We start from the raw sequence: 16,622 nt of genomic DNA, 5'->3' as shown, positions 1-16,622 counted from the left end.
CAACCCTAACTCTCCTATGATTCTGTGATTTTCACATAGAGACAAGCTTCCTCAGAGTAGAAAAGTAATTCCACTTTTTTGTCTGGTATGCTCTCTGCCACATTAGTGAGATGAAGTGGATTGCCAAATATTCAGATGAGCACAGGAGTTAACTAAATGCAGAGAGCACTCATAACAGAAGCATAGCAGTTTCTGCCCATATTCAGGACCAAGTAAGTTTATTTTCCAACTCGAACTTTCTTTCCATGTCCACTTGATGCAGTGCACTCACCTTTCCCAGAAAGCTGCAGGTAAATGCTGCATCCACTGAAGAGATAATTCTGTTCACTGCAAAAACTTACTGCAGCTACAGAAAAATTTCAAAGGCTTTTTCAAAATATATAAACAACAAAACCCAGAATTACGTCCTTCACTTATAGCTCTTTGAGGGTCACTTGAAAGATATTTTACTTTTACTGATGCTCTTATCATTATATATATCTATATATATATATATCTATATCTATATATATAGATATATATACACACACACATACATCATATCCAAAATGAGATTATTCTTAAAAATACTTAATTTTCCAAGGGCCACTTCTTGTGGGTTTTGTGAACAAACAAAACACACATTTCAGTTATACTGACTAAAAGAAGTCAGATGAAGCAAGACCAGAAGTTAAACATTAGCACAAATTACTGTTCTTTCATTTGACTGAACTTAAAAGCATTTCAAAAAATGGAGTAGTCCAGTAACATGTGTTAAACTGACAGAAAACAGGTTAACATCTTCTCTATTATAATCAGCCTGCTACACAGCCAAAGCACAACTATTTGTAAAAGTTCAGATTTATTCAAGCCCAGAGTATTTAAATGTTTTTGCAATCCGCTTAAAGTTTATCCCATCATAGATTTTAGCTTGTTCCTTTCATGGAAGAAATCTGCCAAAAATCAGATAAAACCCCAGATTCTGTCATGAAAGCCTCTTATGTAATAATAAACGAGAAAAGATCAAGAATAACGCAACCCAGTCAGAAAAGCTGGGAGTCCAAGCTACTTTGCCAAGGATTTCAGCTAAGAAAGAACAGTTCCCAGCTATTCTCTCCTCTACAAAGCTACCTGCAAAGACTTCCCAGGAAGAGTTGAAGAGAATAAAGAACAGTTGACAAGAATTAATCTGAAGATGTGGACAACTACAGCTTATAGAGCAGCATGGCTACTTACATACTCATGCTTGCTACTAGAAACAGCAGTTCACACCCATTACAATGGGGCTGCTGGCATCAGAACATGCTTCACAGTTTCAGACACTTCTAACAGTGCTCACTCTCAAAGGCGAAATTTCATACTGTTTTCATATTTCTATAGGAGTATTATCTACTACTTCTCTATTTTTGAACTTAAGATATGCAAGAAAAACATGAATAAAAAATGCATGGAAGCTTCACATCCTTTATCTCCTTAGGTTCCTCCTCCTCCTTTGTGTTTAAGCAGTGCAAGAACAGCTACAAGTTCACAATACAGTGGAAATCCAGAACCTTAAATCTTAATTTCATCTTAAAACAGTAGTTTTGGATACCAGATGAAGCAGAAACTTGTCAGTAGGAAAGCACCACTGCATGTTTGCCATAATCTCGTTTCACTTCCTAAAGATCTGCTGGATTTAACTGTTAAAGACAGCTGGATAAGCCTTTTCATACAATGCAGAGCAACAACTCCCATTAATCACTAGAGCCTTTAGTTTTACAAGGTTGTGCCATAGATTACAGTTATCTCCATCCAAGTTTCAATCAACACATAGTGTGACCACACAAAGTTTTGGAGAGCCTTAGGAAGTGTTTGCATAGTCACAGCATTAAATTTAATTGCAAAACTCACAGAAGTTGACAGAAACTTCATATTTAATTTTAATTACCCTGCTGTTCTCTTTGCCTTCCAGAGAGATAACAATATATTACTGTCTAAATGCCAAGCAGCAATTAGCTTAAAGTTTTCCATTTCTAACTGAACTAGAAATTTAAATTTAAAAAATTAACTTAAAGGACCAATAAAAAGATATTTAAATGTAACTGCTAAACAACCTAGAAAAATAAAGACATCTCTACAGTAACATTTCAACTAATTTCCATGGTTAGGAGTTATTTTCCCTTTGAAGACACGCACATGATGTACAAAAAAAAGCAAACAGGTAAAAGACAAGTTCTGCTCTTGTTGCTATTAGCCCCCTTCTCAGAAACATACATTTTATCCTGAAAGAAAAGTAATACTTCAGCATGACTAAATCTTGCTAACACTTTAATATGCAAACTTCAGATACAGTCTGCTTTAAGACAAAAAAACGCTTTTACAGAAGGACAGAAATGTACAAGGAACAGAGTCTGTGACTGAAGCGCATTTCATGGACTTAGATCTAAACTTACAAGAAAATAAAGTTGTATCACTCACCAAAATGCTAATACAAATAAATTATTGCAGGGAAAGATGCTAACAGACCTGAGTTTATTAAGGGTCTAGCACAGGCATTCATACTTTTCCCATCCCGAGAATACTTGCAGGAACACGGCAAGACTGCAGTACCAGAACAGCATCATTATTCTGATCAGACAGCAAGGCTTATGCTAAGAATATTTTCTACTTCAAAACAAATCCTTCAGTAATAAGACCATTTTGTGGGTAAAGAAAAGGTAATTTCCACAGCTGGAGGAAAAACCATCAACTGCAAGCCAATAAACACTAAGGCTTCTGAGACAGCTTATACTATGTGGTGAATGGCAATTACTGACTCACTTTATTCCTTTTGTTCTTTGTGCCTCTTTTCTTAAATTAACACCTTTCACCACAACATGTAGTTTGGCAAGAAGTTCAAAGCAATCAAGTAAACTCAATGATATACTGTACATGTGGTTCTTCTGATCTAAGAATTTGCTGCTGTCAAAAGCCTTGTCTTGACATCTCTGCCTTACTGCTTCCAGCCAGAAAATCCTTCCCTTACGCCAGCTCCAATCTGCGCCACACTCCTCCATGACATGATTCACCTTCTGCATGTGACAAAAAGTTACACACTTTTTTTCCCTGGGTTAACAAATTCTGTTAGGCTGACTAGGGTACAGGGAGTATAGAAAACAGCACTAAAATATGTGGTAAGGGCATAAGGCAATGAAGGAACGGGTAGAGGTGACAAAGATAAAGAAGAAAAAGCCAGACGCCACTCACTTCGCTCCCTGCTTTCTGGTGGTGTTGAAAACCACAGGGAGTGCGGCTGGCCTTAATTAAAATAAATAAAATTAAAACCAAGCCAACCCCCACACCTAGCCCTGCAATTAACTCCAGCACAGAAGTTGCACAGAAGCAGAATCCCCGGGGTTTGATGAAGTATCTTACCCTCCCTTTTCCCACAAAACTGATTTGACAGGCAGCCTAAAAAATAAGTCTTAAACCCACACAAGTACAAGGATTCCTATGAGACCAGCTGATGGGGAGCAATACCCTGCAATGGACCCAAAGCCCCATGCTGTTTTACTAAAGGACATGGCAGTCTTCCCAGTACTCTTATATAAATCCAAGATATATCTATGTAAATTTGCTATAAAGGAAAAGACTGCTGTACTTCATTTGCACTTTCCTCCTTTCAAATTGTTCTTAGGTCCCCCTGAATATTTGTACAACCTGATAAACTAGAGGTTGCATAAAGACAATACAGCATTTCAAAGCATCTCTTCCGAAAAGCAGACAAACAAACAGTGCTGAAGTACTGACCTAAACTTCAGAAAAACACAATCTCATCGGGTAACTTATTTTTGGCACTTTTTTCTTTAGAAGTCAGATCTGTGAAATTTAGTTTACTTATTTGCTGCTTTAAAAGCAACTCACGGTGTCCTGGTTTGAGCAGTAGCAGTCATTTTTCTCCTTCTTGGTATCTGGTGCAGTGCTGTGTTTTGACTTCTGGGCTGGGAACAGTTGCTGATAGCAAGCATGTTTTGAGTTACTGCTCGGGTGTTTGGTTTGTTCAAGGCCTTTTTCTGAGCTCATGCTCTGCCAGGAAGGAGGGAGGTCGGGAGGAAGAAGAGACAGGACACCTGACCCAGGCTAGCCAAAGAGGTATTCCATACCATAGCACGTCATACCCAGGAGGTAACCGGGAGAAACCCGGAAGGGCTGGAGCTCTGGGGGGATGGAGGAGGTATTGGTCGGTGCTCGGTCGGGCAGGGTGGGGTGGGGTGAGTTATGCGTCAGTGGCTGGTGAGGTGTTGTATTCTCTTTATTTGTTATTGGCTTTATCATCATTATTTGTAGTAGTAATGGCAGTAGTGATTTGTGTTGTGCCTTAGCTATTAAACTGTGCTTATCTCAATCCGTCGGGGCTACATTCTTTGGATTCTCCTTCCTAACTCTCTGGGAGTTGGGGGAGCAAGGGGAGGAGTGAGTGAACGAACTGTGCAGATTTGGTTTAAACCACGACACACGGTGAGAAGCTTTTTAAGTCACATACTACTGACAGAGCTACAGGATCACAGGTGACATTTATTATTTCATAGCACTTAATAGATTTTTTTCTTTCATAAAGGTATCCAGTAACCGAATGACTGTTTCCTATCTTCTCAATGACATGTGGGATTTTAGAGACTCTCCCTGCCCCTAGCCCTCAGCCAGAAGAGTCTTTGTCTATGGGCACAACAGAAGTTTTCGTACAGGCACTGCTCCACATTTCTGAGTATCCTTGTTTGCCCTCCTTAGGTCTATTATCACCTGCCTGGAACAAACGGATTAGAAGGGCATACAATACTGAAAATAGGATTTACAGCAACAATGACACCATGCTTGCGCTCCACTCTACTGCTAGTGAGTCCTATGATTCTTTCTGCTTTTCAGCAATTACTTGCACTGAGCTGGCACTTTGACAAAACTGTCATTATAAACTCAAAAATCTTTTTCTTAAGTAATAATAAATTCAGAGGCTACCATTGTGTGAATAAAGAACCATTTTCTTCAAGCACATCACATCAATGAGTATGGTATCTTGCTGGAGAAGGACTCTGATACTGAGGGCCAATCCTTCACAATCACTCCTTGCCTTCACTATCCCAAGTAACACTCTCATCAGCAAAGCTGTCTCCCAACTATTGATAACAAGTGATTTCCAAACAAAACTTCTGAGCAGCACAGATTCCCAAGAGACCACTAATGACCTTTCACCATTAATTGCCATCTCCAACCAGTTTCCCTATTCAGAAAAGGACCATCTCTAAAATCAGCTTAAGCCTTTAGTAGAGGACTTTCCAGAATTGCCATTTGGAACTCTAGACAGATTACGTATACTATGTTGCCTTAACCTGTATGTTAACTTTGTCAAAGGATTTTAATAGAATGAATGTATTTTGTAAGACTATTGTCTCTTCATCTCAGCATCTTGCATGTGTCCATTCTCTTGGCTCTTGGTTTAGCTTATTAGTTAGCAGTTCCTACCCTTCCAAAAAGTTCTTTAAAAAACATCTCACCACTGCCCCTTTCCAGCCTTCTAAGACTAGGACAATTTAAAGCAATGGGTTATACTGTCTGAGTAATAATTTATTTCATTCTTGAACTCCTCCAAATGTACAAACACATCTCAGCTTGACAACTGCTCTTGAATTTGTTCAAATAGCCCCTTCCCAAAACACTCAATTTGAGACAGATCCCCTAATGCATTCTTTCATCTCCAATTCTTTAAGTTCTTCCATACCACACAGGCAAATTCAAAGCTCTACTCCTGCTGTCATTTCATCTTTCCTAAACACTTAACAGGTCAGTGGTGCCCTGGTTCTACAGACAGTTTTATGCTACTGGTGCACTGGAAAAGGGAGACTAAAAGGAAGATGAATTTCATGCCCTTCTCAAGTAGTTTCTCAGGGTGGGAGGAGCTTGTTTATGTGAGTTTGAGACTAATATGGGCAGAAGGTTGAGAGGGAGAATGTCACACCACAGTTTTACATTTAGCCTACCCTCATTAACCTTTCTATTTTGAGATTCATCATTCATAGAAGACTCCATTCTTGAAAGGAGTCTTTTTCAAAGGAAGTCCCACTCCAAAGGGCTTCCTTTACTATTTTACCAAGTCAGATTTTCGTAATTTATGGTTTTACAGTGTGTTTTGTGGAGTGATACCTAATCAGAGTCTAGCAAAGCTTCAAAAATGGTTCTTAAGCAGCTTGCAATGTTCACTTTCTTGGCCCTTTCAGTTTTAAGAAGTCATCTCATCCCATCATCACCCTCCTATTCCCTTTTTTAACTGAAGCGGTACTTGAAGCAGTTTTCTTAACTTGTGTAGATTCAGCATCCCTCCAGGAGCAAAGAACACACCCTATTTGTCACAGCCCCCAGGAGTAAAACTTTGAATCTGCTCTTTCATCCTACTGCAGGCCAAGTCCTGCATGGATTCTCCACTGTGGGTGCCCTGACTAGCCGTTTCAGTAAGTTGCTATTCACAGTCACATTTTGTCTTGGCATCTCTTCCTGACAGAGCATCCCTCTAAGGAAATAAGGCTAATGAGGCATTCCTTATTGTATTTTCTGCTTTGTAGATTCACTGATCTCACACAGCATAGGAAAACTAGCCAGGCAGATGGAAACATAGTCCTACTGTTGTTTCTTCTCCCCCTGTATTTGTGCCTGGAATTCTATCCATACACCTTCAGTGTTGTGATAGCTACTCTTTTTTTCTTCTTCTTCTTCTTTTGAGTCCTTTGGTACCTGACACTCATCTGGAAGAGTCATATAAGCTTCCAGCTGAGCTTTTATAAAATTGAACTAACACAACACTGATAGCACTGTTAGCATATTTACTTGTGAGGGGTTGTTTTGTTCAACTCTACTTAGACAGGATTGATACTCACCAAAAAGAAAAGAGGGAGTTTGAACACCAAGCAGATCACGTGCAGGAAGTCAGTTAAGGTTCAAATTACACTCAGTAACAAATCTGCTGCCTTGATGTCTTGAAGTCCACCCAGGCAGATATTGCTCCAGTTGCTTTTGTTATGCTCCAATACCTTGCACAGTAGTTCCATGAGAACAACAGGTTTGGTGAAACCTGACTTTCCAAGGGTTTATTGTGAGATTATCCAGTGTCTGAATGCAAACTGTAATCGAAAGTACACCTGCAGTTAATGCTCCCCCATCTCAGGGTACCTCTCCCAGAAAACACATCTTGGACAGAAACACAAAGTGGAATAAGGGCTTGCTGCCATTCAGATCCTTTTGTATTCTGAGTTCTCAGTTGCACATATTATTCACACAGACAGTAATGAATTAAGTCTTCTTTTTTAGTGCAACTCTCAAGTGTCCTTTATTCAAATGTCAACATCTTGTATGCAAGGTGTTACAAGCACACAGCACAGAGCTTTCTGAAAAACAGGCAGATTGTTGCAGTGACCTTTAGCTGTGTTCTTCCCTGTTCGCAAAATGTGCATTTTTAAAAGGCTGATTTTAATTTTGGATGTTTAGGCTATCATCTGTAGTTAAGAAAATAACTATGTTCTTTGAACATTTTGTCCTTTAAAGAAAATATCTGCAGCTTTAATCCTGGCTTATAGTTCTTTTCCTGCAAATTCTAAACTGACTACACAATATGCTTTGCCGTACTACCACTTAACTCTCAAGGTAGTTAAGATGCAGTTGAATAGAAACCGTTGCCTCAATAGCGGTTTTGCTCAAGTGTTGCATACAATTTTACAAGGACTCTTTAGCAACCTCCATATGCGTAAGTCAGTCTTTCCTTAGGGTATGCAGAACACAAGCAATAGAGCAACATCAGTAGAATTCTCTGTAGAAAGATTATCCAGTTGTCTATCCAGTACCTTTCCTACATAAGCTAAGGATTTTACATGCTTCTGTATTATATTTGAAAGTATTTAGGCAAATAGTAATTTCTCAAATGGGAAGCCTACAATACACAAAAGTTAATAACTAGTTCACAAGTGGCCTTGTATCAAACAAAAAATTGTAGCTATGAATAAAGCTATGCTGTAATCCCAAATGTGCCATTATGGGGGCTTGACAAGGTCCCAGCAACCATTTGTTGAGCCTCGGAAAAGACAAGAGAGAACAGCAGGCTAGCCAGCCAGAACACAAAACCCTCCTGAATGGCTAGCAGCCAGCATGTAGCAGTAACACACAGCATTACTTGCCAAACTTGCAAAGAAAAGATGGGGGCAGCAGGGGGGAGAGCAGCATGAGAGTTGGAGTACTGGTGGGATGGAGCCTGAAACTGAAACTTTATCCCCTCCATGTAAGACAGACCTTTCTAATCTCAAGACTGCCTTACAGTGGAAGGATACTAAAAGCAAGCTAAAGTATTTTGATAGTCCTACCTCAGCTTCATCACCTTACTTGAACAAACTTAGATGAGTTTTTCTGTACTGAACCTTAAGAAACATTTCCAAGACTTAAATTAACAGAGGAGGGTGAACTGAGTACCATCATCTACATAAAGTGAGAATCCACAATTCTGAGTATGAAATTATAAAACAAACTGCTGGCTTGCTTTAATACTTTAAGCAAACATAAAAGAGAGCCAATTACATATTGATCAAACACAGGCTTACGCAGTTTCAAAATGAGAATTTTGAATGAGATTTGACATCCTGTTAGCATGGGCCCTTTCATTATATTTCAAATGTTTAAAGATTGTCAGTTCCTCTTCCCCCAAGACATGCCCAGAAAGCACAGCATTTTTACCTCAAATCATTAGAGCTGATCTAATCTAAGACTGCTCATGGCAGCAGACTGGCAGAAGACATGCAGACTGTTACTTCTGCACATCATTTACCTTATCGGAGTAGACATCCCCAGCTGCTAGTATGCTTCCAATCTGAACTTGCATTTAGACAGTGGATAATTCCACAATAAAGCAAAGAGCCTTGGGGAGGAGGAAAAAAAATTAAAAAAATCAGGTTTCATAAATGCCATTACACAAGTACTGTGCAAGCTAGAAAAACTGCAACCAAAGCTAGCGTAGCTGGTGTGACTTCTCTAAGACAGCAAAGCTGCAAGTTCAACTTCAATTCTCTAGTATCTCAAGAGCAGCTAGTACCTCAGATCTCTTTATACAAGGACTTGTAGCACCCACAGAGCACACTGGGTTTTAATAGGTTCAGAAATAGAGATGCTATAAGTATCTGTAGCCATAACAGAAACAGGAAAGAACATTAATTTTATGATTAAGAAATTTCTGATGTTTTTGCAGAAGTATCTGAAATCTACATTTCCCACTGAGCAATTATCACACAGACCACAAACAGTGCTGTTTAAAGTCAGCAAAAAGGTTAAGGAATACACGTGGATATTCATCCACTACAGGTTATTGTTTTAGAATCCACAAAGGCCGGCAAAGGTCCTGTAGCAGCAGGAAAAGTGTTAGAGCCTCCTCACACTCACCCTTAAAAGTAAGGGAGACACCACCACTACTCCTTTTTTGTTTCAAAAAAAATACACACACAAAAACCCCAAACTTTAATCTCAAAATCTGCCTTCAACCTGTTCACTGAAGAGCTGCTTCTACACGACAGATTACCTGCACTATGTGTACTTTAACACTTATCTACTTGAACTTCTGATCTTCAAGTACTTTTACTCAAATACACAAAACTACTAAGTCAGATTCACCCTTTAATGCCACTATTTTATTCCTGCTCTCAGACATAATGGCTCCTTCCAGGCCAGGTCTAGGGTCTTTTTATCATTTCTATCACAACTCTCAATACTCAGTGCTGGAAACCAGAGCTGCAACACCTGTTCTCCTGGTCCAGGAGACCTCCAGGACCCAGTTTCCTCACTCACCAATCCCTCCCTGCTCACTCCTTGAGACAGAAACCCAGTAAGGGTTAACTCTATCCCAGCCAAAACCAAGACAGAAAGAATTCTGTTCCCAAGAATACCATTAGGAAAAAACAAACAACACACACACCCCAAGATTTTGCTGAAAAAATGCCGCTATCCAGACATTTGCAATGAATGTCCTGCTTCTCATCTATGGAAAATTATTTTGGTGGAAGATGGAAGCATCTCATTATTAATGGGATATTCAGAATGCTCTGCTTCTATCACTGTTTTCAGGCACATCAATGAGTAAGTCAGGAAGGTCAATGAAAAGCCAGATTTTTAGAACTATTTTGATACAGTAGCACAACAATAACCTTTCAATGCCAAAATGGATGCATCAGTGCCATAACCTTTAGGTCTTGTGAAGTACATACCACAACGTTGGCTGCTGTTGCATACCATTGGGAGTACAACTTTTCCATACACAAACCTGATCCATTGTACCTTCCTTAAGTTTCCACTGGAATTTCCAAATTTCAGCATAACTAAAATTCTGTTCTTAAATAAGAGGCTTCTTAGTTTCTGCTGCAGCAGTCTGTAAGTTACAGATCTTCAGATTCCAATGGCAATAAATGACAACTCTGTTGTTTTGTGGGGGGTCAGTTGGTGTTTTAAACTTCCAATAGACTTTAAAACAGAAAAATCAAATACTCAAGAGCTGGAGTACCCATGCTTTCTGTCATTTGGCCAGACGCAGTATCCTCTGATGACATGCGCCTTATCTGTAATCAGCACCCTCCAAACCTACTCCCTCATGAGAAATCAAGCATAATAGCACATGCCCCCTCTATTTACATATATTATTCCAATTTGTAAGTCCAGAATAGAAGCTGATAGAGATCTTTGGTGTTTTGCAACACTACTTCCACAAGCTCCTCTCTGCACTTGTCAAGTAGGAATGAAATGCTAACTCAGCTTTGCTGGAGGCTATGAAATTAACACATCTGTGACAAGAGAAGATCACACCAAGTCCAAGGGCTACAGGAGGACTCACTCAACTGCAAGACCTTAAAAACCTATAAAGCTTGGAGCCACCTAACCAGGTGAGAAGGAAGCAGATGGGAAGACAGTTACATAAGTGGTTTACCAGAAACATTTAAGAGCTCAAGCCTTCATGCCATAAAGCATACATACCTCATTATGTAGATATAGTTTAATTAGGAACTTTTTAACTACTGCGGTAATGAATCCAAAAGAGACTCGGGGTGTGTATTTTAAGAAAATAATACCACATATTACATACATAAATAAAGTCTGTGGCATTTAGAAATTCCGTGCTATCGTTGACAGGAGTCAGAAGCCAAAGGCTTGCATGCCCACACTGCAGCTTTCTCTGCAGGCCTATATCTGCACCAACTGCTTCAGTTCAGAACTGTGAAAATCAACACACATGAACATTCAGGAGAAACAAAACAAAAAAAAACCCTCATGTCTATTAAACTGCGGGAAGACAAGAGCTGTTTGGAATTTTACATGGAAAGCTAGCAGCATGAACTTCATGATACAGCTTCTGCAAAGAATCCATACAGAACTAATTAAGAAGCTCAAGTCCAAACCTGGTGTTTTTCTTCTTGCCGAATAAAATCTCTCCCCGAATTCATTACCTCTATTTGTGGCACATCCAAACTCAACAGACCCCTCAATAAAAATCAGTTTGATATAAACACTGACAAAGCAATCTACAACCTGACATAATTCAGTAAACATATACCCTTATAAACACAAACTGGAACTAATCTGGTATCAACCTTATGAAAGACCAAGTGTTTAAAAAAATAGTATCAAAATACCTAAATGTAGGCTTTTCTGCATGCACTGCAAAGCCTGGCCTGACTTCTAACAGAGTAGCTTAACTTCTAGAGCAGAACAACAGTCAACCAGTTACATCAGTCAGAAGTGACTGCTCTTGATAAGATTACAGGACATTAAGCTCTTGACTTATTTTTGCCTTTGACAACACATGATGCAGGTTATCTACATTGCAATAAAATTCCCTTATTGGTAATCAAGAAATTCCATGCCCCCTCTTCAAATACTGTGAAACAAGAATAGCACCCATCTTACATATTAACGAAACCATTCATTATTTTATGTAACTTAAGTACATTCTACTTTCTCTTTTTTTTCCCCACCAAGGAAATGAATACTCCCCATCTTTTCAATTTCTCTTTATACAAAAGTTTTTGAAAGAATCACCATTCTAGCTATATCCTTTTAACCAGTAAGTAGGAACTGTAACATATTGTACTAGAGATTTAGCAAACCAGCAGTTTACTGGACATCCACTGGTTTTCCACCATTCTGCCTCTTGTACAGCTGAGACTTTCAAGGAAAAAAGGTAGCTATTGATTTGATTGATTGATTGAAGCATGCAAGGAGAAGTCCAGCAGATGAATATATTTCCATCATTTCAATGTACCAGTACACCCAAATGAAAGATTCTGGCCTTCTACCAACAGCAAAATTTCCACCACAGAACTGAATAGTTGAAATAAAATTAAATTAAAAAAAAATCTCCAACTGCACTTGTGTTTGGGACCTGCATCACTTATCACAGTTTATGAGTGTGACTAGGAGAGCACTAGCTTGCCCACTGTTGGTTCCCACCAACAGTCTCACCACGCAAGTCTGCTTCCAAGAGATTAAGAAAAGCTTCCAATGAAGCACCAGAGATTGTTACCACAATTTGAAACCTTCAATTATATCATTTTTGGCTACTGTAATTAAGAAGTTAGATACATCCAGTAGTTTCTTATTCTCATCCAAACCACATCAGAGAAGCAGGAAAAATTAATATTTGGAAACATTCCAAATTGCCACTGAAACAGACAGCCTTGCTCCACCGAATAGGCTTCTCTCTCAGATTTCTATCTGTACCATAAAACAGCAGGGAGAGAGGAGAATGAACAAAAGAATGTTCTGAAAGATCAATCCCGTTAAAACTGGGCACCAGTTCAGCATCAGCACATGCTGCCAGCTCCAGAAGTGTCTACCTGGTGTGCTGCACCAGGCTTGCATAAGCTGTCCCAGTGTCCTGCATCTCAGGCCCCTCATACCTAGCTCTTGGTTCTGGTAAGCTTTGAAGGTGCTTGATCCAGTCAATGACAAAGAAAATAAAATGTGTATGTTAGTCCAACAGACTAAAAGCTGCTGGCATTAATTCCAAGTCCAGCGTAAGTCAAATAGGTAGGGTTAATATCTGGGTTGAACAACATTCCTGAGGGAGCACCCAACGGGCACTCAAAGCAGCTTCTATGCAGGAAATAACTGTCATTTTCTGGACAAAAAAAAAAGAGCAAACTATTCTGCTACTATTAGAGACAAGCAACAGCTTCTTTAGCTGAAGACTGATGTGCAACATGCCATACCTGCATTCCATTCCCCGTGTCTGCCATTAGAGTCAATTGCTACCTTGTACACCTTTCTGCTATAAAAATAAACCCCATCAATTCACATAGAACTTGTTCTAAGCAGGTTTTAGGGCACACTGCAGGTACTGCACTGATGAAAGACAGCACCATTCAATAAAAAGTCAGGAAGACTCAACCACAGAGACCACAGACTTCAAAATAAGGATTAAAATAAAAGCTTGCAAACAGAATGCAGTTTTGCTGCAGGCAATGCACCAGGTAGAGCTCAGCTGTGGTGCTTTACATCGTTATTCAGCTGGGTCAAGTTTAGCAGCTAATATGAAGAGACGTCTGTTGGAGCTGTACCTCATGAGCCTTTAAGACAGACCAGTCAAGGCCCAAACCTCACCTTACAGCAAAGGGCACCACAAGGCTGGACTGGCAGTTTTGCTGGAAGAAGGCATTAAATCCAGGTTACACCCTCACCAGCTCACTAAAGCACTTTCTACAGAGCATCCCTTTCACTCACTAGAAGGATTCTCGCTTCATCAAGGTTCCTGCAACGCTGTCCTCCAGAACATTACAGTGTAGCTTTAATGGTATGCAATTAACATCTTACAACTAGGACGCACAGCTGCTATCTGGTTTTCAGTTGCCACACTGCACCTCAGAGGCGGCTGTAAAAGCCATCAAAAACCAAGAGGTGAAGACTGCAGTCATACTACAGGCACTGCCTCATACTACTCCTAAATTGCATTTTTATCACCAACAGCTCTTGAATATACATTTGTACAAACTGAATTATTTAGTTATTTTCGTTCTTCTACTCTGATATCTGTATGTAGGTGTCATTTCAGAAAAAGTTGCCCCAATATTCTCAATGAAATGCTACTTAACACAAGAATTAGAATCATGTAACAAAGTTTGCTTTAATTTATAAAGGGGAAATTACGAAAATTAACTAAAAGATAGAGAACAATTTCATATCTATGCAAAGTTTGAGCTATACAAGCTCTACAAACAACTCAAAAAGCAGGCTGGCTATTCATCATCAGTACACACCATTTAGGTAACACTGAAATAGTACAAGAATGTTTTTTCAGCTTGTTCATCTAACAGCATACAAACACTGAACTGTTTTATATACTCCCCACTGCAAGATGCAACACATATCCATAGGTCACCATAGATTCAGGAAAATTAAGTGTTATTACATATTTGCTTTTGCAATTTAATTGATTTCTTTGGATAAAGGGATGTAAATGGAACCTTTAACTTCAGTACTAATCCCATCCATGTAATTTAAGGTCACATATGTGCAAATACACTATAAGCCACAAAAGCATCTACGGATGTTTCTGGTTTACATATCTTACTGATTGTCCAAACGCAGTTACACAGCACATTTAAAAGAGAAAGTTTTCAGTAATCTGGAAGGGAAGAGGATTTAAAAATCAAATACACCCAAGAACCAAGAGGAAATCCTACTGTAAAGCCTCCTTTTTTAAACCACACACCTCCATTTTCCCCCCCAAATTTCTCAAGATAGCACTACCAGGAGCAGCTCTAAACACTCTCCCAAACAACATCAAGCAGACTGACGATTTCACCAGAAATACGATGGAATATATGCTTCAGCAGTATCACGCGCTGAATTCCCTACACGTTGCTGCAGTCCAACATGCTGCAAGGCGCCTGACATTAGAATCGTATTCAAATCTTCCAGTACCTTAATCTATTTTTCATATAACAGGTCTACTTACTGGCACTAAAACCACAACTGGCTGTACAGCAAAGTTACTACACCTGCTTGTAAAGAGACTTGGGGCAATATGCACATGCACAACAGTTCATTTCCCTCTCCCTCCCAGAAAACAAAAGCAGAATTCAGGCAAGGTAAGAATCTCCCCTGTGATTACCCTGAAGGATCCAAATGTAAAATTTGAGTAGAAAAGCAGTTAGCTGACTCACAGCAGCAAACAAAATTCATGCTGAAGAAACTGTGCTGCAATTAAAATCAGCATGTTTAAGACACAGACAAGACACGATGCAACCAGTCCCATTACAGCTCTTCTGTATGTACCGGCTACAGCATTTCTAGAATTAAAGCTTATGTAAACAGAGCCAAATCGTAAGTCAGCCGTGACTGACCATAGCCTGCTTTAAAAGTTCTTTTTTTAGTGTATCAGCCATAAAAAATTACACTTCAACTTCTAAAACACACCTTGTTTGAGTGACAGAGCACCACTGTAACAGAATAAATGGACGTAGTTTGAAATACAGGACCTGTTACAAAGCCAACCCTCTCTTGCTTCCTCTGCTCCCTACTTCCTATTGTTCTGCCGTTCAGCAAGTGATGCCATGTCATGGGCGAGGGAAACCTAAATGACAGTTTGCTAGATCTTTCTTTAACACATTTAGGCAAAGAAATTCATTTACTCGGGTCTGTACCGAGAACTGGCCACACATAAAAGCATTTTAAAGAATTCTAAAACCCCCAAAGGACCAGCAGAGTTAGGTTCCAGAGGAAGCTAGCGAGAATACTTAAAATGGTGACTCCAAATAATAAATCAGACAAAAAAAATATAATATAAAAAATCAAACCCCGTTTTACGGAGCTGCTGGCCAGGCTGAACACTAAGTGGTTACTGATTTATTCGCAAAGAAAACCCGTTTTCCTCAACTACATGTATTTTTCCTCGGAACCTGCCCCTACCGAAGCGCCACTCCAGCACCCGCTGAAGGCACGGGGACGCTAGAAGCGACCCGCGGGAGCCGAGCACAGCCCGAACCGCCAACAACGGTGGTTAACCCGGCGGCAGCAGCAGCGCTGGCACCGAGCGGTACAGCAGCTCCGGGAAGGGCGGCACGACCAGGGAGCGGCGGGCGCAGGGCAGAGCTGCCGGGGCAGGACTGATCGGGGGCGGGGATGAGGGCATGGACGGACCAGGGGGTGGCGGAGAGCCCGCGGCGGGTGCAGGAGGGTCCCGGCTGGTCACTCACCCGTCCTTCCGCTTGGCTTTGTAGACGTGCCCGTAGGTGCCCCTGCCCACCTTGCAGCCCTCGTACTCGAACAGGTCCTCCACCCGCTCGCGCTCCCCCGTCAGCTTCACCTTGAAGTCATAGTCCATCTTCAGCGCCCGCCGCGCCGCCCCGACCCTAGCCCGACCGCGGCGCGCCCCGCCCGGCAGCAGCTGCGGCAGCAGCAGGAGGAGCAGGAGAGCGCCGAGCCGCCCCGCGGACCATGCAGCGGCTGGCGGGCGGCGGCGGGGCTGCTGCTGCGCTCCCGAGCCCCGTCCTCCGCTGCGCCCTCCCTGCCCCGCCAGCTAGCGGCACAACAGCCGGTCTCCCGGGCGAAATACGGCGGCCGCACCTGGCCGCACTGCCGCAAAGAAGCGTCGCAAACCGCGGACACCTCCCCGGCCCCGG

The 16,622-nt window shown here is 40.9% G+C and overlaps 1 protein-coding gene across 3 annotated transcripts in view; it reads right to left on the bottom strand.

Annotated features, from left to right (window-relative positions):
• CDK8 (cyclin dependent kinase 8) overlaps nucleotides 1-16,365 on the bottom strand; it is a 74,565-nt gene extending 58,200 nt beyond the window's left edge. For 2 of the 3 annotated variants that reach the window (XM_034060129.1, XM_034060130.1), the window contains exon 1: nucleotides 16,197-16,365. In XM_034060129.1, the coding sequence (XP_033916020.1) occupies nucleotides 16,197-16,324 (128 nt within the window). In that variant the 5' untranslated portion in view covers nucleotides 16,325-16,365. The remainder of the gene's footprint in view (nucleotides 1-16,196) is intronic. The other variant, XM_031049605.2, reaches the window with a different exon arrangement.
• Between the last annotated feature and the right edge of the window lie 257 nt (nucleotides 16,366-16,622).

The sequence above is a fragment of the Melopsittacus undulatus genome, chromosome 2 (genome assembly GCF_012275295.1).
Source record: "Melopsittacus undulatus isolate bMelUnd1 chromosome 2, bMelUnd1.mat.Z, whole genome shotgun sequence".
NCBI lineage: Eukaryota > Metazoa > Chordata > Aves > Psittaciformes > Psittaculidae > Melopsittacus > Melopsittacus undulatus.
This window is presented reverse-complemented; position numbering and strand designations above follow the sequence as displayed.